Raw genomic sequence first — 21,873 nt, forward strand, 5'->3', positions numbered from 1 at the left:
GCATTACACTAAGGAGGGATGTGTTCACGGCTTAAAACATGCGGGAACTGGGAAGATGCAGCTTCCTGCCTCGTCTGGCTACGCCGAGCTGCGCTTGACGTATTTCACATGTTTTGTGCAAGCGCTATCCTTAAATAATGCGTATGCCGGGAATTTTTACGCAAGTCAAATTTACGCACTGTAAGTAGAGGGGTGTCTATTTATATAGTATATTCATAGTATACATACAGTATGTCATCACTTCCGATTTCAAACATTAAACCTGAGGAAGATGACTAAAGATAACTAAAATTTAATCACAATATTGGAACACTGTAGACTTACGGTTGGAGAAAATCTATGAAACAAAACTATTATTTAAACTTGTTTATGAAAGCGTAGATAATGGAAAAAATAAGTACACAAAGGACAACAAACCCAAAATGGCATGGCAAGTCTTTAAAGGCTTATTCTATCCACTAAAGTGCCCTATCTCCGGTAATTGTCCATAATCCAGAAAATAAATGTTTTCATCATGGCATATTAGGTCGCATTGCATGGTGGTTTCCACTTCCGTCTATATATTTGTTCTGCTAGACTTCGGGATTGTACCATGCTCCGGGTCAGCAGTTGGGTCAATTAGCAGTTAGCTATGCAGAGCTCGTATATACGCATCAGCTTGTAATGGGACTGGATTAGCACTTTTTAGCCATGAGGCCGAACTGTGAACTGCTTCGGTGACTTTTTTAATTAAAGGCAGTAAAATGACAGCTTCATAAACTGTGGGATAGAATATCAGAAGGAGTCTGGTAATACCACATACTTTGCATCCCCCACATGCCACATGTTCCCTGGCCAAGGCCCAGCAGGGCATCTTCAGTTTGCACATCATTTCTCCCATGTACTACACAGCAGCACAAGGGGAACGGATACATACAACCCAGGCACATATTCTGAATCTATTTCCTGCCATAAGGACTGACCCCTCAGAGTGACCTCTGCACTACTCACTTTACTTCAGGATCTTGTTGGGATTACACTCCTAGATACGATATGATTTATATCTGGATTATCATTTACAGGCAGATTTACTATGGCTTTATTAATGCCCATACAGATTCTCAGACCATCCTGAGATCCTTTAATTGTTGCTTGAATGCTGAGGTAGATGAGTGCCAGTTTGCAGTGTTGTAATTTAGAAGCCCATACTGGCCTTTGGGATCAACTGAGCATTAAACTTTAATGGAATTGTACCCTTGGTATTAATTGCTGTTAATTCAGGATTCTGATTTTACTTAGGTAGTGTGCCATAAAAAAAGACGAGACTCTACTAATTGCATGGTGTGTCAAGGTAGCAGACGACTTAGCACTAATTGTGGAACTGAATGGCATCAATTTTACTCCAAAAAACTGGACTGCAAAAGTGAAACCACAAGAACAAAAAGCTAACACTACCAGCAACATGAGTGTCATCAAGTGAACGCTATTCATTTTACTGTTATTATCTAAAAATTCTTAATATGTGGAATCTGAAACAGCAGAAACTGAGGAAAATGTGAGAGCATTTTTCCTCCACCTATATAATTTAATTATATATTATTGACTGTATGATAAGCTACAGGTACTGTCTGTAGCAATGTGTTTGTCATTTTTTTGAGATGCCTCAAGTACAAAGAAAAATGAGGAAGAGAAAATTGTTCACATTTTCGTGCATGACAAACTTCTGTTTACTTTCTATATACAAGGCAATAATTTAACAATTATAACAAGTTCAATATGCCTTGAATCGTTTTCATTAGAGTTTTACAACGTGTTATTGTAAATGTTATGACATATCAATTTTCTAGTAAAATATGAATACTTAGGAAGGAAGGGGGAGAATACACTGTTTAACAAAACAATTCACTTTTTCTGAGATTGATAGCAGAAGAGCTTTTACTTGTATTTGTCACACTGCAGTGAGGCTGACATCGAGTGAAGAGTGTTGGCAATGACTGGAATGTCCACGAAGGTTCTAGAAGTACTAGTGCAACAGATGAGGCTATGGACTGTAGCAGCTGAGACAGAAGCAGTATCTGACCCCACTGCACCAACTGCAGTTGTACAGCATGAGAAGCAGGGGGAGCAAGATGTTCAGTTGCCACTCCATCTTCTTTGATATCACTAACGGAATATCACTCGCTGTCTTTTTTTGGTTCAAGCTGTGTACATTTTTTTTGAGGGAATGGGAATGCCATGATTACATTTTTCAGAGGTAAGCCAATTGCTTCAGTGCAGAAAAGTCAGAAGACAGCTTTGTGTTGACGTAGACTACCAACCAAGGGCCATCCTGGTGAATGTTCAGCACATGAGCTGGATGCTGTATGTCAGAGGGAAGCAGGAGAGGAGGTAAGAGGACAACAGAGCTCTTGTGAAGACTACCACATACAAACACAAAAGGAGAATTTATACAGGATAGCGGAGTGAGATGTCCCCATTGGCAGAAATACCCCCTTAAAGACAAAGTACCGGAGCTCAGAGGCTGAGAGAAAAACCAGAAATGTCTGCACACATGTTTTGGACAAAGTACCGTTATAGTTATAAAGCTTAGTAAATCTAAACATCATAAAAATCTGTGCATAAAACTAAAGTGTGCAGAGGAAGCGCAGACAGAAAGATGTGGGGTTGGTTTGGGTTGGGTTGAGTTTATCCAACATCTCTTGAATGCCAGTCTCCAACATTCATTGTTTCCTCTCAATTCATGTTCTCTGCAGCAAACGCTGGAAAATAATGACTTGTTCTTTGGAAACTTATGTCCTGTTATGTCATGATTAATAATGATATGATCTGTTTGGGGCTTTTCTAATGAAGTCCTTTTTGGGGTAAAGCAGTTAATTTAAGCTTAACATATTATGGCACACACAGAGGAACATATTACTTTCATTAAATCATGAGTGTTGGCAGCACCTGTGGGGGAGTGTTGGTGTGATCCTAGGCCTGGTTTTTGTCTCAACATGTCCAGACTCCTTTAAAAGGGTAATAAAGTGCAGGTAAGAAAACATCAACAACACTTCCTTCATAGTCATACCTTTCATTACTGAGGTATGTCAGAGGTTTTGTTTAAGAAGCATGGTTTTCAAAGGTCTTTTTTCACTTTTTACCCTTGCTGCCTTTAATAAGTATTAAAAACCAATGTTAATGGGAAGTTTTCAACCGGAGTTTGGCAGTACACCAACGAATACCTTGTCAGAAAAGCATGTGACTATATGCTTTTATAATTTATTAAGAAGTTTTAATTAGATCAGTCTTTAATCTACTTTTCCCCTATTTTTTTTTTCATATCAATTTATGGTTCAATTACAGTACTTTGACAAGTGCAGAATTATGGCAGGATACAAATTATCAGTCATTTGGTGGAAAATGGCGTAGTGTAATTGAACACCGGTCTCAGATCAATATTCTGAAGCCCTAAAAGGTTACAACAAGTGTGACACCAATCTGAGCTGGACAAATATAATGCTGTTAATGTCTGATGCTAATGCTGAGTTTTATACAGAAATCAGCTTTCTTTTTTCAGTCAACTTTCTCTGGTGATGAGGAAACAGACCTTTTAAAACACTGATAACTTTTTTCTTTTTACCTTGTTCCATATTTAAGAACGCAACTCTATATTCATTTGACTGCAGTTGAACTATCACAAGATAATGACAAGAGTCTTCTAGACCCTTTATCCTGTTGCACTTAACATTTTTACTCATTTTCATTTGATTCAGTGTATAAACATGAAAAGAATACTATACATACTCAAAGTAGAGAAAAATAAACAATTAGAATTTTTGTGACAAACTATATCAGACATCATCTCTAACGATGCATTCGTTCTTAATTTCTGCAGCACAATCCGCGCTCCCTTTTTTTGACAGAAATTTATTACGACTCCTGAATGTCTCACAAAATTGTATTCATTTTTCAAAGCTAAAGGTAATGCATGTCAGTGTTCCTCAAGAAATCACCAAACCCAAGCTGTTTGAATAACAAAAAAATCTGACGAGCGCCAAACAGTAACGACGAGCATTACTGTGAAGTTACGCTCAGCGCGGTATGACTGGGCGGGCAGCAAATTCTGTGTCACCCAGCAAAACTCACGTGTCTTAGCTGCACTCATCTTCTAGCCTTTACTTCTAGACCATAAAAAATTATCCCAGCTTGTGGAGGGCAAGCATTAGCATTTGCATTTTATAGCAGTCATAGAGATTTAGAGCAAAGGATATATCAGCACTGAGCAGACAGAATTAGTTAACAATGCATTATCTGCCTTTTATGGCAGCTATAACTCTTTCACTCAGCCAGGAGAGGAGGAAGAGGGGGTGGGGGACGTGATCTTAAACTTCCTTCGTGCCTGTCCACAACACAGCCTTGAGTTGCTGCACTCACGCAAGAAAGGAGAGCTTCAGGAAGGAGGATGCTTCATCTCGAATGCTTTACTATACATTAAACTTGATAGAGACCTAAATTGGATGAGGCATCAAGGTGCAATCTTCTGCATATGGATCAGAGGCCTGCTTTATGAGCTGCAGCAGATCCCATCACCGTTGACACCAGCCCCTGTGCTGGGCAGCAGAGCGCTACAGCAACTTTAATTGTTAGCACTTTAACAGTTAAAATGATGAGCCAGTGTGATTTGGCTGTAGTGTTACAGCACAAACTCTCTCGGGGTATGAGAAGAGCTCTGTCACTATGGCTCTGACCTTGGAGATCTTCCTGCTCAGTAGAAGGGAGTGTTATACTTAAAACCATATGCTAAATGTAAGGCTGCTGTCCATATGCAATTACATTATTCTTTAATGCAGTGCCGGTCTTCAAAAAATAAAATCATCCTAGTAAACAAAGAGCCACTTCATAAATTATTAAAGTACATTTGTTGGAGACCAAAAGGTTATTTATTCATTTCATTTTATTTCTTTTCAGCCCGACTAATGAAAGGCAGATTTTGACGGTCAAATGGAAATGATTTGCTATAGCAAATCAAAGTCGCTTTCCTCTTTGTCCCCCACACATGAACGCATGTATGAGATTGCACAGACATTCATCAGATCTTACACTTAATACAAAAATGCCTTCAGGAACTTAATCAGAATTAAAAGTAGGAACACTGTACTCCAAATGAGCCTTCTGTTCAGGTGGGCAGAAAAGTAAACACATTTCCTTCATCCGAAATAACATAAGATTCATGCATTTCATAGGATTTTTAAAAAGCCAAGGATTCATGTATAAATTGTTTTTTGGCAAGTATCTGGCAACCTCTACACATGGAACATGGAACAAGTATGTTATCATGGCTTACAAGGCACTCTCATTCTTATGAAAATTAATCTGTGGACATATGGTAAACATCGAAAGTGAAAATCTCAGTTTCCTGTATTTTTATGAGGGTGTATTCAGTGTCTGTGTGCCTTAGAACCTGGAAGTTTTCAAGATTCTAGAAGAGTAACTAATGATCCATTATAATACCTGACAGCTCCTTGTTGCTGTAACATGAGAAGCTGAAATCCGCTGAACATTCACAAATTTGTGCTCCTGTGTCACAGAGGGAGTAATTGAATTTCTGTCAAAACAAATTGCATAGCTTCTTTTCACTATTCAACAGACAACAGCAAATATTTTGAATCGACTTGCACACACTAGATGCCTACCTTTGCATGCAAACCTCACTTTTACTGTCATTGTAAAGATCGTTGTAATGGTTAATGTTATTCATTGTTCTTAAATATATTTTTAGAAGTATAATTACTTGATTACAGCCATAATTCAAAGTTCATAATTACAGTAGTAAGTCAAAGTCAGTAGCATTTGTGAACTACTTTCACCTAACATACATTATTCAGCCCGATTGCAGCTGCTGCATGGTCCTGAAATCACAGCTCTGAGTGCCTCCCATACAACGCAACTCTCAGCTCTAGAGAATAAAACACTTTGCCCTCACTCGCTGCACTGGGAGTAATAGTCTTGGAAGATGAAATTTACTGGCGACCTTTGCATTCCATTTAGACAGTGGCACCCTCATTTTCATGAAAATTCTATCAGCAATAAAAGAAACAGCTATGCAGCTGCATTTCAGTGTAGGGAGAAGAGAACTAGAGACTACCTGATTTTTACAACAGCATGCTTTCTCTGGAAAACTGCCTTTTCTGCCCTTGAGCTAATTCGGTTTCAAAATGTATCATCTCGGCTATTTTGGGAACACAAGAAGAGTAATGAACACATGAACTCTGAAATACATAATACTTCTTGACTCTTTGCTCTCCAAAGCCTGGCACTGCGGAAGTCTTTCATAACCAATATATCAGCTGGTGGCACGGTGACACAGCGGCACAGTAAGGAGCGCTGCTGTCTCACAACACCGGGGTGGTGTGATTGGACATGGGTTTGAGCCCCACTCAGGCTGTGTGGAGATTGCATGTTGTCAGTGTTGGTTTCCTCCCACAGTCCAAAGACATGCTGTTCAGATTCACCCATAGTGTGTGAATGAGTGACGCAGTGTATCTAGCAATGTAAGTCACTACATAGAGTTCATAGGAAGTCACTTTGGAGAAAAGCATCTGCTAAATGTAGATTAAGTCCATGGGACTGGAGGCATAGCTGTAAGAACCAGGTAAAGTGAACTCTGTTTGGATGCATTAGTAGTTGTTTAGATGGACATGTGGACAGCTGGACATGGCTGACTCTACTCTTTACATAGGTTTTTGCTCTAATGCTAATTATGACTATTTCTTTACCAAGCCAAAAGTTTTATCCAAACAAATCAGAATTTATCCCAGTAACTGCAGCAATTCAGTTTAACTAACTGCCAGTATACAGCCAGAAAATGCCTAGAACTGGCAGTCTTTTATATTCCATGCTATTGATTTAAGAACTTGAAAAATTAAGATTCTATACAAATATGTAGTAGTGTGTCCACATTCAGAAAATATTTGATGTGCACTAATTATTATTGGTTACTCATTTACATTTTTCATTTAGCACTTTCCTCAAAAGCAACATATAATAAGGTAGTACATAGCAGACACCTTTATCCAAGATAGACTAGAGCAAACTCCCAACAACCATTCAGCCGTCTATATACTGGAGCAACGTGACACATGTAAATATATACACGCATATCATGGGACATTTCACAATCACCAAATTCACCTGATACTCATCTTTGTACTGTGTTCAGGGAACCATTTTCCTCTCTACCAGTTGAAACTCGGATACAGCAGAAAATTAACACCATAATGTCAAAACCTTGATAGCATTAAGAAACATTATATTGCTATAACTATCATACAATAACAACTCATCTGCAACCAAAAGATGGCTGATTCAAACCTAGGACTAAAAAAAAAAGTAATTAAACCACTGCAGTAGGCTGCCACAACACCCTGCCCAGCCTAGCACCCTATGCTTTAGGGATGGGCTCCAGACTAGTGTCGTGCTGTATGAAGGCACACGTTAACTATAGTGAAAGATTACAGGGAACGTCTTTTATACTAGTAACTAAAGTGCTATGTAAAAAAATTAATGTAATTGCACAGCCTTAAATTGCATTGCAACAACAAACGAAGATCACTTACTTTAACCTTGTTCACTAGTACACACACACACACACACACACACACACACACACACACACACACACACATTTTCTGAACCGCATGTCCCATACGGGGTTGCGGGGAGCCAGAGCCTAACCTGGCAACACAGGGCGTAAGGCTGGAGGGGGAGGGGACACACCCAGGACAGGACGCCAGTCTGTCGCAAGGCACCCCAAGCGGGACTCGAACCCCAGACCCACCAGAAAGCAGGACCTGGTCCAACCCACTGCGCCACCGCGCCCCCGCTCACTAGTATATAATAAAAGTCAAAGCTCCTAGTATGAGTTACAAATCAAAAAGTGGACAACTGGTAGCATAGTGGTTAGAGCTGCTGCGTTTGGATCTAAAGGGTGCAGGTGTGAGCCCCACCTCGGGCTGTAGTACCCTTGAGCAAGGTACTTGCCCTGAATTGCTCCAGTAAAAAATTACCCAGCTCTGTAAATGATTGTAAGCATGTAATTATTGTGACCTTAACATTATAAGTCGCTTTGGAGAAAAGCATTAGCTAAATGAATAAATATAAGTTCAAAACTACCATCCAGTATCATCCATATCCCTGCATTCAACAGCTTGACTTCACTTGAGAGCTGTTCCAGGGCGTCCTCTGCTGGTGACAGGGGAAATACCACTACTTTGAATGGCCCGAGACAGGGACGATTAGCATTTTTAGCACTGAATAAAAACTTAATGTAACAAAGTAACTATAAACAGTGATATATCAAATTGTATGAAATAGGTTTAGAAACATGACAGTTGTGTTTTGCAAAACAAAACCGTTGCGGTAGGATTCGGCTCCTTGTCCCTAAAATGACCTGCGGGGAAAAAATGCAGTACATTCCAGTGTGCGGCTGGAACACACCACACCACCTCTTAGAACACTGAAATGTTGATTTACTACAACTGAAGGGCATACAGCTTCAAGAGCACTGAGGGATCTTTACATGAATAGCGAATATTAAACCTTAAAAAAGTTTAAAAGGGGAATAATGTACATGACAGTTCAGAGATTATCAATGCAATATTCAAAAGAACAAAAGAGAAGAGCAATCAATACTCAAGTCTCAAAAGGCTGAGGGACTGCAATGTCTCCTCTCATAAACAGAGCGGAAAGGTAATTTATCATTAAAAATCATAATATTAGTTCTATAAACTGGGAAGAGTATAAATGATACATAGACCCCGTGACAGATTTTTTTAATGAAACTACAAGTAATCACTTGTAATACAGCATGAAAAACAATGGACTGAGTTTTTAATGTATATGCATACCCAATTTACAGTAATTCTGCAGAGGTTTAAAAAACTTCTATTTATTTTTGTGAAAAACCATCCTTAATATACATTCCTGTGATTCTTTTTTCGCCACAATTCAATGATAAACCATATTTACATGAATACTGGTGTTCAATTCTATCATAATTATCACCATAATTTGTATACACTGTAGCAAATACTGTAGTATTACATGAAAAATGTTTCATGACATGCAAAGTTTTAAAAAAAAAAAAAAAAACACAATATTACCTGCATTTAACTGTGGTCTTAATACTCCTCACAGATCACTGTCCAGTGACATACATTAAAAGGTTTTTTTGTACATTAGGAAATAAATCCAGGACAAACAGAAGACTTTAAAGAAACAATGCAAAATGTAATACATACAATGTTAAGTGGAAGAGATTATAACGAAAAACTATCTGGGACAACACTGGTAAGTGTACATTTCCCAATAACCTGAATAACTCCACCTATGGTTTACCACTGAAAAGGACAGAGACATTTTGAACAGCAGAGCTCTTTTCAAAGTGTCCACATGGCCAGTTTACCAAAAATAAATGATCAGTAACTCATGTGAAGCACAAATAGTGTGTGACATCCACTAAAAAAAGCTATTTAAATGTTAAAGGTCATCAAAATGTCAAAAATACACTGAATCCAAAATAAAAGCCCTGTTTTCATACAATAAAGTTTGTGCTCTTCATTTTATATTTTTTTTTTTTTAATTACAGAAGGGTTAAAAAAGGACAGCGTCCACTGCTGGTTTGTTTACACTCACTTGCACGAAGAAAGAAATGTTGCTAGTCTCTGCTGAAGCCCTACTTGAAGAATGTTCTCTCCATTTCCATCAGTCTGAGCCCTTCTTCTGTCTTTGGTGCTTACACTGCACCTCACACACCTAGTGCATCCTTCTCCCTTTTGTCGCCGTCCTCATACCAAGTAAGGCGCTCCTCGTAGAAGGCAATAACAATCTGCGGACACTTTTTATTCGCCTCCCTTGCCAGCACTAGATCCGCCTCATCCGAGTTCTTCCTGCAAAGATGAAGACACGAGAGGAAAGTAGCCAGCAGGTTACACAGACTTCTGATCAACCACAAAACCATGCACCCATTTATTCATACTGAGCAGAGTGTGAAATGTTCTTAATTGAGTGTTTTTAATCATTGCACCAAAAGACTCACCACTTCATCAGAAACATAAGGTCTCCACAAGAGTCTGTGGCACCGATGATTTTTTCTGGCTCCAGGCCCATGTCAAAGCCTCGTGCAACCAAAACTTCATCCTAGAGCAAATTTAAAGGAGACCAAAGCTGTCCTCCAGGCCACTGGTGCCGTCCCACTCAAAATGCTAAGGACTGACTTGCCTTGAGTGAATGAGGGAAACTGCCACATGATTAAATAAGAAAACATACTAATGACACATGTTCTAAGTCAAACTAAACAAGCAGGCACCCTTTGTTCTATGGTCTTTCCTCAGATGGTTACTCACCTCTTTCTTCTTTTTTTTAGGTTTCCTGTCCTCTTCATGCGTAATGGATTCTTTCCTTTTGGGGCTATACATTTCCTTGGATGTGCCCCCCGAAGGTGCAACACTCTTTAGGTGAGCACCCTCACTTCTGGTAACTTCATCTTTGCTGCTGACTTTTTTGTAGGTCTTCATGAACTCTGAAATGAGTTCTGGACAGTCTAGGTTCTCCTCCGGCTCCCAAGTGTTGTCTTTACTACAGGGGACCAGAATCCATGAAGTTCATATTTATATTAGATCATATATGTATATAGTAAGACATATTGTAAATTTAAACTGACATTTGTGCACTTCAGTGAGTGATCCTTTCACTCACTTAACATCTTTTGGGAGTTAACTATCAAACAAGACAAGACAAAAGAGAGCGTTATTTTTAATTAATACATTTAAAATGAATGTATGCAATAATTTCACAGACACTATGACAATGAAAAAATTATTTTGAGTCATACAGTATGTTTTTTTTCCAAAAGTAGCTGAAGTGTAACAGACCAAATGGGAGCCTATTTGTTCAAAATGACATCGAGTCACAGTCTGAAGATACTGCTATAAGGCCATTTTTTCACAGCAGTTATATTATGCCTAATCAGATATTTGTGTATATTGTGTGCATACAATATAAAATGTTTTATATAACGAATGCTCACTCTGAAAAACCCTTCCACTTGAGAAAATACTCTATGCGACCCTTCACCACTCTCCGATCCAGGATTTTCTCAACAACATATTCTTCCTCGTCTGATGACTGACGCTGCTGGGTCTTCTTCCCCATGTTGAGTGTAGACTGGAATCAACAGAAGCGTGGGATCCTTTGATCCCCAACAGAAATGGTGTTAATAAAGTGAGTGACACTAAAAAAAGAAAAAATCACATTAAATATACAGAAACGTTTTCCTCCGACAAATACCAGATGCTGGTATGGTAGATGAAAAAGCAACACCTGAGATGAAGGGTCAACATTTACTGCTGTACCTTACGCTCTGAAAATACACCCCAATGTTTGCGCTGTAAAATATGCAGTAGCCTACCAATCAAAAGTTGGGTAAAGTGGGTGTGAATGCACCTACTACAGACTAGTTTTCTTCACAATGTTAATAACTGAGCAGGAAATGAGCCATGTCTTCCCAGCTCTTTTGCACTTGTTGCCAGAGATGTAGGACACTAGTGCGTTGCTAAGCTTTCACTCCTCTGCCTCGATTGCCCAGGACAGCTATTGCCCGCTTCGCCTCCTGGCTCCTGTACACCTGCTGCTTTTTCCCCCCCGCACACAAGGCACTGAGGTTCACGCAGGATTCGGACATTCGGGGGCGCGGCAGCGCAGCGGGTTCGACCAGGTCCTGCTCTCTGGCGGGTCTGGGGTTCAAGTCCAGATTGGGGTGCCTTGTGACAGACTGGCATCCTGTCCTGGGTGTGTCCCCTCCAGTCCTATGCCCTGTGTTGACGGGTTAGGCTCCGGTTTGCCGAGACCCCACTTGGGACAAGCGGTTTCAGTCAGAGTGTGTGTGTGTGTGTGTGTGTGAGTATTCTGACATGTGTTGATGATAAGCTGCAGTCCACCAAGTCACTGCTGCTGTTAGAAGAAGGGTGAGGACTGTGCAATTCCATGTGAAGGGCGCCAGTCCACCGCACGCCATTCCACACCCACGTGCACCGCTTGAACCTCACTCCCTACTGCACCTACGCAGCGAGACCGTGTCGCCGGAAGCACGGAGAGCCGCACCGACACACTTCCTGTTCCCAGCAGACATCGCTTTTCAAAACCACTCTTTTCAGCTGTGGTTGCACCGACATGTGGAAGCAGTAAAGAGAGGTGTTTAGCCACGGACACCCCCTGCAGAGCTCATGCGAAAATCATAATATGTACTATAAATAAATTATTCTTACTCGAGTCACGAGTGCCAGTGTGCTTTCGAAATGTAAATATACGCCTGAAAACAACGGCTTCCGATGAATTCTAAGCAGTGCAAGTAACAGAGCTAAAAACAGAGTGCAATTACCCGCTTTTCAGCAGCTGAAAACAGCAATTCAAAACAGTTTGTAAAGTCACGCTACGCGTCGGACAAGCGACGTGCATCCTGCACCCACGACTCGCAAGTCGCATTCACATCCTCTGCAGCAGCATAAGTAATAACAATAACAACTGCATTAATTTAAGGTCCAATATAATGATTATACTGTACAGTTACATCAAGTCGATCTCCAGGCGCGCGACATAGCTGGACCACGTGCGCTCTACGTTAAGGCTTCACGTAAATTCAGCCTCAGGGGCATAAACGTATCCAGTGATACTGGTAGGGTTGATATTACAGTTAAACCACAAAATTCAAATGCATATTGTTTTCAATAATCCGGTCAGGCTGTGGTTGTTGCGACCAACTCAGGAGTTATGAAAACAACCGCACACACACACGCGACACACCACACAGCGCGCGGATTAGGAAATTCCCTTCCATCACCCGTGTCTTAGTTCTTAGCTGCCAATTGTAAACAACAATCTGCGTGGAGCTGTACAGTACCTTCATGTGATTTGTCTTTACATCCGCCAATCAACAAACATTCACTTTATCGCCACCCATTAAGGAAGGATTTCTGTTTTCACTGTATCGCCTCCACTTCTTAGTTTCTAACCACCATTCATTCTCCTTCTCGGTAGGGCATCCCACCCACCACACACCTCTACTAGACTCAAGCTCAAAGAAGACACGCGCAGTGGCTAATGTACAGCACGACTCACCCGATAAGAAAAGGTTCGAACCCTGGTGTAACCCTCTCTAATGTGCTCTCTGCAGGACCGCGGCTCGGACGATGCCCTCCACCTCTGACTGCACTGGCTGGGACTCCGCGCCAAAACACACAATGGCGGGTCGCGCGCACGCGTGCGCACCCTGTAGCCCCCCTTTTAAAATCATTCTACGTTCCGAATTACCCTACTCTACTTCACGAATTGCTTAAAACACGTTTTATCGCAGTAATAATTACGCACAAGCCAGCTTAGTTTCCTTCGCATCATTTATCATCATATTCAGTGAACAACGTACAAAGTATTTGTTCGGTGTACAAAAAGGTGTTAGACCAAACATCTGAGTGAAATTTGTTATTCTCTCGGTGTTGTAATTCTCTCATTTAATATTTCGTGTTATCCGTTGTGAAATCGCAAGCTGGTCTTGATGTACAACGTTTGGTCCAATAGACTTATAGAGGATGTTCTCTGGGCAGCCATTTATGGAACGTCTGGCCAATGGCTGCTCTCTGAAACGCAGACATCCACTTATGCGTAGTGTATTCAGGACGAGCTCTCGCAAGAGGCTTGATCTCATGTTTTCTGTCTACACCGTAATAGTTAGAAACCAGGAGTATGTCTAAGGAGGTGAGTGTTTACATATTAGATATGCTTTAGTGATTGTTAAAGCTCGTCCTCACTCACTGTGTACTGTATTAAAACTAAAAGGGGGCGTTAGCCACCAGTAAGTAGTTCGCTGTTTTAAAATCAGCAATTAAATTCATGATATATATAGTCATTAATGTGGATTCCCACTGAATAAACCTTTGGAACATGTAGAATAGTCTTGGTGTTCTTTTCGTAATTCTAGTCCGCAATAAAATAGGGCTCGACGGCGGAGGTCCGCCATTTTGCTGGTCTTGAGCAAATCTCTGATTTTAAAATTAAGCCGTTTTCGCTCAGTGCAATCAGCAATGCTAATGCTTTTCGTTTTTAGTTTATATCCAGAGTGTCTCTAACAGACGAAACGCTCTTTGAACTTGTGTCCGCGTTTTGTCTGCTGTGTGGTCACGTCAAACTCACTCTCTCTCTGTTTTGCTGGAGATCATGGAGCGAACATGGCGTCGCTCCTTAATAATAACCGTTCCGCACATCCCGGTCCACCCATGATTCCACAGGGTTTCCCAGAGCAGAGCTCCGGCAACACGCGGTGTGACTGATTTGTCCATTTTTGCTCGGAAAAGAATGCAACGTGTTTCTCTTAACGGTTACGGATGTAACTGGTAATGCGCATAATTTATTCTGAAACTAAACAATTACAAAGTATACAACACAAGGAGATCGGAATCATCCATCATCAACATCAAAGCTTCGCTAGTGGAAGCGTTACTTTTTTTGTGCATTCCCCCCCCCCCACCTAAGCATGATGCTGGAGCGAATTAATGATTTTATTTGCGCCATTAAAGCAGCTTTTCAAAGTGTTTTTAATATAAGAAATGTATATGTTTTATAGTCTTATAATATCAGTATGTAAAAGGATTGTAGAAGTTTTTCTTGTGTGGCCATGGTGGAGAAGGTGGTTTTATTGCATTGTTTGTATTTGGCTGCCGTACCTCAGCGATGCCCGTCAGTGCCCCAGGGTGACAGGTACCCACTTGTTGACAGGCTCCCCGGGAACCCGAGCAACTGAGGAAGCTCTTCATCGGAGGCCTCAGCTTCGAAACCACGGACGAGAGTCTCCGCGCTCATTTTGAACAATGGGGAGTCCTTACAGACTGTGTGGTGAGCGGTGCTGCTGCGGCCGTCTGACCGTTTTTGTCCACGTTTGTCCTTGTAAATACTTACCGCGTTTCTTTACGTGTCCAGGTCATGAGGGATCCCAACACAAAAAGGTCAAGAGGGTTTGGGTTTGTTACGTATTCTTCGGTGAAGGAGGTTGACGCCGCGATGGCAGCACGACCCCACAAGGTCGACGGAAGGGTGGTGGAGCCCAAGAGGGCTGTGTCCAGAGAGGTTAGGTGCATGGTTGTGTTCATACTTTCCATTTTTTTCAATATGTCTCTTTGGCCAGATTGGTTTCACAAATGTGGATTTTTGTCTTTGCTTTTTTTCGTTAGGACTCCTGCAGGCCAGGGGCTCACATGACTGTGAAAAAGATCTTTGTTGGGGGGATTAAGGAAGATACTGAGGAACACCACCTGCGAGATTACTTTGATCAGTTTGGTAAAATAGAAGTCATTGAGATTATGACTGACAGAGCTACTGGCAAAAAGAGGGGTTTTGCCTTTGTAACATTTGATGATCATGATTCAGTGGACAGGATTGTCAGTGAGTTGATTTTGTTTTACTTCTAAAATTGTAGGAAAATTCAACTGTAAATTATGAGAAATTGTTGGCAGCCAAAGGATTAATGTGATATCCTTTTTCTGATTAAAGCATGTTTTTTTTAAAAAAAAAATATATATATAATTATATACATAAAACTTAAATCTGTGCAGCATGTTTGTTTTGCTTTCTTTATTCCATGTAGTGTTTTATTTACACAGTTCAGAAGTATCACACAGTGAATGGACATAACTGTGAAGTGAGAAAGGCTCTTTCTAAACAAGAGATGACAAGTGCAGGGATGAACATGAGGGGTAAGGATGAGAAGTTATGTAGTCTAAGGTCTTTTGTGTGATATATACAATTAATGGCAGTCCATAACTTCGTTCTTGAAAGTCATTTTAGAAGCAAAAATCATTTAAATGGGTTGCCTTTTTTCTAATTGCCCTTGCATCACGAAATTATACGTTATCTTAAACTTGCTCGTCTTGAGAGTGTGGTTGCATTCTTATGTCTACAAAGTTTAGTGCTTTTCCCCAAATTAACTTGCCGTGAACAGAAATTACTTTTTGGTTCTTATTAGTGTATGGTGTGGTCATAAAGGCAGTTTGTTTGAAAAGTACAGAGGATATACAGTATGTAGCAGAAAGGATTTAATCCCATGTACTGTGTACTGCAAAACTTGTAGTTAAACTCTCCACATTTTTCTCATTAACATGAAATTGATTTTAAAGCAGTTTGCTGTTACTCAGTATTTATGATGCCAAAGAAGCATATGATATATGTTGGTAAACAGAAATGTTATTTTTGTTGCTCTTGTTTAAACTTTGATTAAAAGTAGCATGCAGAATGTGTATAGTTATGGGTTTATTAGCTAGTGCCTGAATATGGCAAAGATGTATTGCAGTGATTCCGCTTTTTTTTTTTTTTTTCCCTCTTTCCCCCCCCTTTTCTTCTCCCCTCTCTCTATGGTTGCTATTAAGATGCTGCCGACATTTTTCGTAGAGTGAAAACATTTTTCTGTTTTAGGGCGAGATAGTGGAGGTGCTGGACACTTTGGAAGAGGAAGTGGCTATGGAGGTAATTTTGTAAATGTCCATCCAGCCTCTATGCCATTTGCATGAAGTGTGTGTGAAATGCCTTTTATCAATTCCTCACATTCTAGGTGGCTATGGAGGAGGAAGAGGTGGTGGTGGTGGCTATGGTGGAGATGGATACAATGATTTTGGGGGAGATGGTGAGTGCAAAATAACTTCATACATGAAATATTTTGAAGAGCAGGGAAAATTACATTTTAATTTTCCAGGTTGGCCAAAAATGGTTTATTTAATGTCTGTGGAGTATTTAAGTCATCAAGGTCATATCTAACTGTTACTGAAATCCTTAGGGGGCTATGGCGGAGGCCCTGGATATGGAGGGAATCGTGGGTATGGTGGTGGCCAGGGCTATGGCAACCAAGGAGGATATGGAGGACATGGAGGTTATGATAACTACAATGGAGGAGGAGGTGGAAACTTTGGGGGTGGTGAGTTTTTATTAAAAACATGTTGTATTAATCTCCATCTTATTACTCAAAATTCTGGTTTGTAAATAGAATTTTCAGCAGGAATAACCAATCTCATTGGAGGCTTTTGAGCTGATTTTTTTTTTTTTTTTTGCAGGAAACTTTGGTGGAGGTGGTTACAATGATTTTGGCAATTACAACAACCAGTCCTCTTCCAGCTATGGCCCAATGAAAGGTGGGAACTTTGGAGGAAGGAACAGTGGTGGCCCATATGGTGGTAAGATAATCCACAATGAAAGTTGAGCATGAGGTCCACAGCATTTTAAAGGGAAGTATTGGGCTAGATGTTTAGTACTTTGATTTCTGAGAGGTGTTAAATTTTGCAGGTGGGTATGGTGGTGGTTCCAGTGGTGGCTATGGTGGTGGCTCTGGAGGCCGGCGATTCTAGGTACTTAGTTGGTAAGCACAACTTTTTTCCTCTTGGTTATCTTTATTAGCACTGATTCAGACTTTAATAGATTTGCTACCTTATTTTTGAGATCAGTTGAAAGGAATGACAGACCTTCATGCAAATTCAATGCTGCAATAACTGTTTTACTTAAAAGTACTGAATTGAGGGACCCAGCAGCAAACCTTCATTTTTTGCTACTTTTCAATTTGTGCAATGTAGTCAAGAATTGGAATAGGCTTTGTTTTAGATTCAATTTGTGGATTCCGTTATGTTCCTAGGAAAAAGAATGGTTTGAAAACTGAAGGCTTGCTTCTGACTTTGATCCCCATAATGTAGCCTTCTGAATGAGGACAGTGCACAGTTTAACAATGTTGTTCCATATTGTTCAACAGGAATCAGTACTTAGGAGAGGAGAGCCAGAGAAGTGACAGGGAAGCTGCAGGTTTACACCATAGATCTGCTCAGCCAAGCACAGTTGTGGCAGGTTACAGCTGCTACGTGAAGAGATGTGCTCATTAAATAGAGAAGAAAAATCATGGGGAGGGATGGGCTTCAACCAAGTGTTTTGTGAAATTGCTATGGAGCAGGATTTTTGTAGTTGCTGTTTGTTTCTGTAAAGTGTGAACATTCCAGGAGTTGTATGTAGTGTGTGGGTTTTTAAGCCCTGGTATTTTTAATGTAACAGCAACAAATCAAGTTAAAATAAACCATCTTTCAGTTTTTTTACATTGTGCATATCAGTTTTTCTTTTTTGAAGTAGGTTGAAAATAGGCCTCATTAGGTTGTCAGCTTTTGCTTACTATTTTAATGAACTGCAAACTTGTGTAATAAAAAAAAAAAGAGTGCTGTTATGTAAAACATTATAGCTCTTGATGATTAGGTTCTTCTTGGAATACTTTTTTCTCCAATATGAACTTCTGACAATCTTAGTAACTAGGTATTTGAAAATAACAAAACTAATTTGAGAAATGTCCAGTTGCAGATGTTGGTTTCCCTGTGTTCAATCTTAACCCCTCTATGAATGCAGCATAATCGACATGGTTGGGTTTTAGCAAAATGAAGCACTTTGGACATAACCAGTAGTTTGCAGGAGTTCCAACTGTGTGGATTGTTCAGCATCGTAGAATGATAAATAACTACCATCTCCATTGGAAAGAAACCTTGTTCCTCCAATGAACAGAGACTTTTCACTGTTCTAAGCAGAACAGTTGCTTCTAGGCCCATAGCTACTGTCAGTCACCTTGGCCATTGGAGGCTAGCTTACATGCAGAGCTTGAGGCTAGCCACGGGAGCCAGCTAAGGGAAAGAAGTAGCAAGATCTTCGCAAGGAGCCAGTGAAGCAGGGGACAGTCTTTGAGTACAGAAGGTTGCTCTTGTAAGACTAGCAAGCAGCAGCTACAAAAGGGTATTTTTATACCAAGCTAGTAGGTAAGAACAGACTTTTCAACTTCTGTACTTGTACTGTTTTTACTAATAGAGAAATGTTAAGCAGTTCAGGGTTTGTTTCAGACAGAATATTTGTTGACATATGCAAATTTTATGCATGTTTTGTTTAAACTGCAGTTATACTGGGTAAGTATTGAATATGACTAAGCACAACTGAATGGCCATTGAGTCTGTCTGCCTGGTTGATACAAATCCTGACTGCTAGAATTCAAATTATATGTACGTTTACTCAATTGCAGCTGTAATGTTCTGGAATGTGGAAAATATGTAATGCATGCAAAGGTCTTTGAAAGCATCTAATGTCATGTTTGGGTTATATGTTCAGTCTCCATGTTATTAATCCACATCAAGTTCTTAAGATGAATTGACATGAGTATGTTGTTTGACTGTGTTGTCTTTATTTCTAAGATTTGGTTATTCATTTACAGAATTCTGACTTGGGACATCAGCACCTCAACTGAACATCTGCGCTTCAGGCACAGTGTAGCACGGTTGGCTGAGGAAAAAATGCACTAAAGGTATTTTGCATACTTCTAAAGGAGAACTGTATATTACCTGGAGCTGTTTTGTTATTCCTAAACTACCTTGTTAAATGTATTTGAATTGGAAAAAAAAAAATGTGGGGGGGGGGGGGTTCTTATTAAAAGAGGGTTGTTACCTGGAAAGACATCAACAGTACCTAGACCTGCTCTTAACATTAAACTTGTTTGTCTTCTAGAATCCATTAAGACATGGAGGACCTCATGATGTGAAGGCTGCTGGGCAGTTTTTATTTTCTAATAAAATTTTTATATTAAACTTGTGGTTTTTCTTTTAATTTCCTTTTTTGGGGTGATGCAACTTAGTATAAATGCTAAAATCATGATCTGGGTATTGCCAGTTCAACAGAACTTTGGTTTTCTTTGGATGACCTAGACTCTTAATGCATTCAGACTTGGTATTCACTTATTAAACTTTTAGAAATTATTGAATTGCATCAAACAGTATACAACATAAGTTATTAATTTTATAAAGACCATACAAAACTGTACTTTATGGAACAACTGACAGACAAGGTAATATGACATGATGATGTGTTTCTGGTCTGGCGAGTGACCAGGTGAGAGGCAGCAAAGTGAACTAATAGAGTTGCTTTCAAAATAAAGTAAATGGCAATCTAAACACAAAATAGGAACTTGCATCTACAAAAAAAAAAATTAGCCATGCAGTTCAGTCTAGCCTCTACTGTTGTGTGGTCCCTCAACTTTGGTTGCACCTGTTCCTCATGTGCTACACAGAAATGGGAATGGTTTGCATCCTGCATGTCACATGTAAGCATAGATATAGCAGAGTGACCTCTTCTGCCCACTTAATGTAAAAAAGGATTTTGAAGTTCTTAGACAAGACCAAACTTCAAAGTCTGAGAAAGTTCTAGCATTCCATGAAGTTTTATTAACACCTTCTAAAGATTTTAAATGAATGAATTTTCTGTAAATGCATTATATGCATTCCTACAACTGTGGACATACTTTTCTCAGTACACTGATTTCTCATCTGTGTCCTAACCTTTAAAACTATGGACCTGAGGCCATTTCACGTATACTGTAGGAGTTTCATAGCAGTGCAGGGGTAATGCAAATGCATCACAGTGCCTGAACTGCATGTTTGGGCATAGGTTCAAGTTCAGCTTAAGGTGTGTGGTTTCTATGTTCCTCCATCATTTGCAATCCAAAGATGGGGAAAGAAAAGGATACAACAGTGAACCACTTCTGTACAATCCATTACCATGAATTTGGCACAATGGCACTTAGCCTAGTCTAACTTGCTGTAATGATGACTTAAGAATGGAATCTAATTTCACATTTGTGTATTTCTTCAACAGCTTTATAAGGGGTTATTTTTGTGTAGCTTGGAAAATTAAGCAGTAGTTTAGTGATGTTAAACTACCAGAAATACACTGAAGAATTCTAGTTAAAGTCAACACAGAGTGAACATACAGGTGTTATTTGGGAATTTATTCTTTCAACACAACAATTTATAGTAAATGCAGAAACAGTACCAGTAACCTTAAGAAACATTTTTTTTTTAAGATTTCAAAAAAATGTTAAAAGTGGGAACTACAACAGTTAAAAATGAATTACTATTTTGTGATGCTTAAATGTAATTCATTCAGACTTTGTAATCATACAGCAAAATTACATTTTAGAAATATTTTAATTATAAACATGTATTTCAAGTTATAGCTGCAAATGATGCTAACTCAAAATAATGGGTTTAATTAAATCAGAATGCTTGATCCTTTCTTTCATGGTTTGTATTAGTCTTGTCATTTAGACAGTATATAATCAATAAAACCAAAAATTTAAAAAGAAAAAATGTGTGATGCAATGCTGTCACTGTTGCCCAAATTAAATCGAATTAGTGGTGAATAAATTGTTGCTTTGACCTCACTCGCTTTTCTGAAGCGCTTGTCCGAGTCAAGGTGGCGGAAGGACAGGGCGAACGGCCACACGATACACCATGGACAGGACAGCAGTCCATCGCAGTGTTTCTCCACAGGCTTTGTAATTTTCCAATCGGTGTCTGAGGTTGAATATGCTGGTATAAATTAATTCAGCAATAAGTTATGGCATTGATGTACTGGCCATGCAAAGGTTTCTGAATTCAGTTCCTCAATTAGGTTCCTATTTTAATATATACATATTAAGAATCAATATTAACATCGGAAAATAATATTATTGCTTATTATTCTGCTGAAGACCTTGCACTATCTATGAAATTAGAAGACTAAACTACAGAACTGTCAAATATCCGGAGGAGCAGGGATTTGAACAGAAGTCCTTTGATTGCAAGCAGAGGGTCTAACCGCTATGCTGCACATTCTGCCCCAAAAATAATAAGTACTGTACTTTATACATAAATTCTCTTTCACTCACTCACACTCACTCACTCACTCTCTCACTCACACACACACACACACACACACACACACACACACACACACACACACACACACACACACACACACCTCTTATTTAAATGAGAACAGCTG

General features: G+C 39.7%; 2 protein-coding genes across 6 annotated transcripts; one reads left to right on the plus strand and one right to left on the minus strand.

The window, feature by feature from the left end:
• Nucleotides 1-9,128: 9,128 nt before the first annotated feature.
• On the minus strand, nt 9,129-13,497 carry LOC108918506 (chromobox protein homolog 5-like). 2 transcript variants are annotated; one of them, XM_018725834.1, is made up of 5 exons: nt 13,132-13,497; nt 11,045-11,206; nt 10,362-10,593; nt 10,055-10,155; nt 9,129-9,905 (listed from the first exon to the last, which is right to left on the minus strand). In XM_018725834.1, exons 2-5 carry the CDS (start codon nt 11,167-11,169, stop codon nt 9,764-9,766), a joined length of 600 nt encoding a protein of 199 aa, XP_018581350.1. In that variant the 5' UTR covers nt 11,170-11,206; nt 13,132-13,497; the 3' UTR covers nt 9,129-9,763. The 2 variants fall into 2 exon arrangements, with proteins under 2 accessions (XP_018581350.1, XP_018581351.1); XM_018725835.1 differs by lacking the exon at nt 13,132-13,497 and adding an exon at nt 12,817-13,021.
• Nucleotides 13,498-13,628: 131 nt separating this feature from the next.
• Nucleotides 13,629-19,635, plus strand: LOC108918505 (heterogeneous nuclear ribonucleoprotein A1). 4 transcript variants are annotated; one of them, XM_018725830.1, is made up of 12 exons: nt 13,629-13,764; nt 14,782-14,898; nt 14,983-15,129; nt 15,234-15,444; nt 15,663-15,755; nt 16,471-16,521; nt 16,607-16,678; nt 16,829-16,966; nt 17,103-17,222; nt 17,332-17,404; nt 17,789-19,360; nt 19,561-19,635. In XM_018725830.1, exons 1-10 carry the CDS (start codon nt 13,753-13,755, stop codon nt 17,391-17,393), a joined length of 1,023 nt encoding a protein of 340 aa, XP_018581346.1. In that variant the 5' UTR covers nt 13,629-13,752; the 3' UTR covers nt 17,394-17,404; nt 17,789-19,360; nt 19,561-19,635. The 4 variants fall into 4 exon arrangements, with proteins under 4 accessions (XP_018581346.1, XP_018581347.1, XP_018581345.1 ...); XM_018725831.1 differs by having other exon boundaries at nt 19,271-19,360; nt 19,561-19,633; XM_018725829.1 differs by having other exon boundaries at nt 17,332-19,360.
• The last annotated feature ends 2,238 nt before the right edge of the window (nt 19,636-21,873 follow it).

Source organism: Scleropages formosus, chromosome 22, assembly GCF_900964775.1.
Source record: "Scleropages formosus chromosome 22, fSclFor1.1, whole genome shotgun sequence".
NCBI lineage: Eukaryota > Metazoa > Chordata > Actinopteri > Osteoglossiformes > Osteoglossidae > Scleropages > Scleropages formosus.

Coding starts and splice junctions, on each gene's coding strand:
- LOC108918505 (XM_018725829.1), top strand. Junction 16,679..16,828: donor CAATGATTTTGGGGGAGATG/GTGAGTGCAAAA, acceptor TGAAATCCTTAG/GGGGCTATGGCGGAGGCCCT. Junction 17,223..17,331: donor CAGTGGTGGCCCATATGGTG/GTAAGATAATCC, acceptor TAAATTTTGCAG/GTGGGTATGGTGGTGGTTCC.
- LOC108918506 (XM_018725834.1), bottom strand. CDS start 11,169: ATGGGGAAGAAGACCCAGCAGCGTCAGTCATCAGACGAGGAAGAATAT. Junction 10,594..11,044: donor AAGTGGAAGGGTTTTTCAGA/GTGAGCATTCGT, acceptor GGTCCCCTGTAG/TAAAGACAACACTTGGGAGC. Junction 9,906..10,054: donor CTTATGTTTCTGATGAAGTG/GTGAGTCTTTTG, acceptor TCATCTTTGCAG/GAAGAACTCGGATGAGGCGG.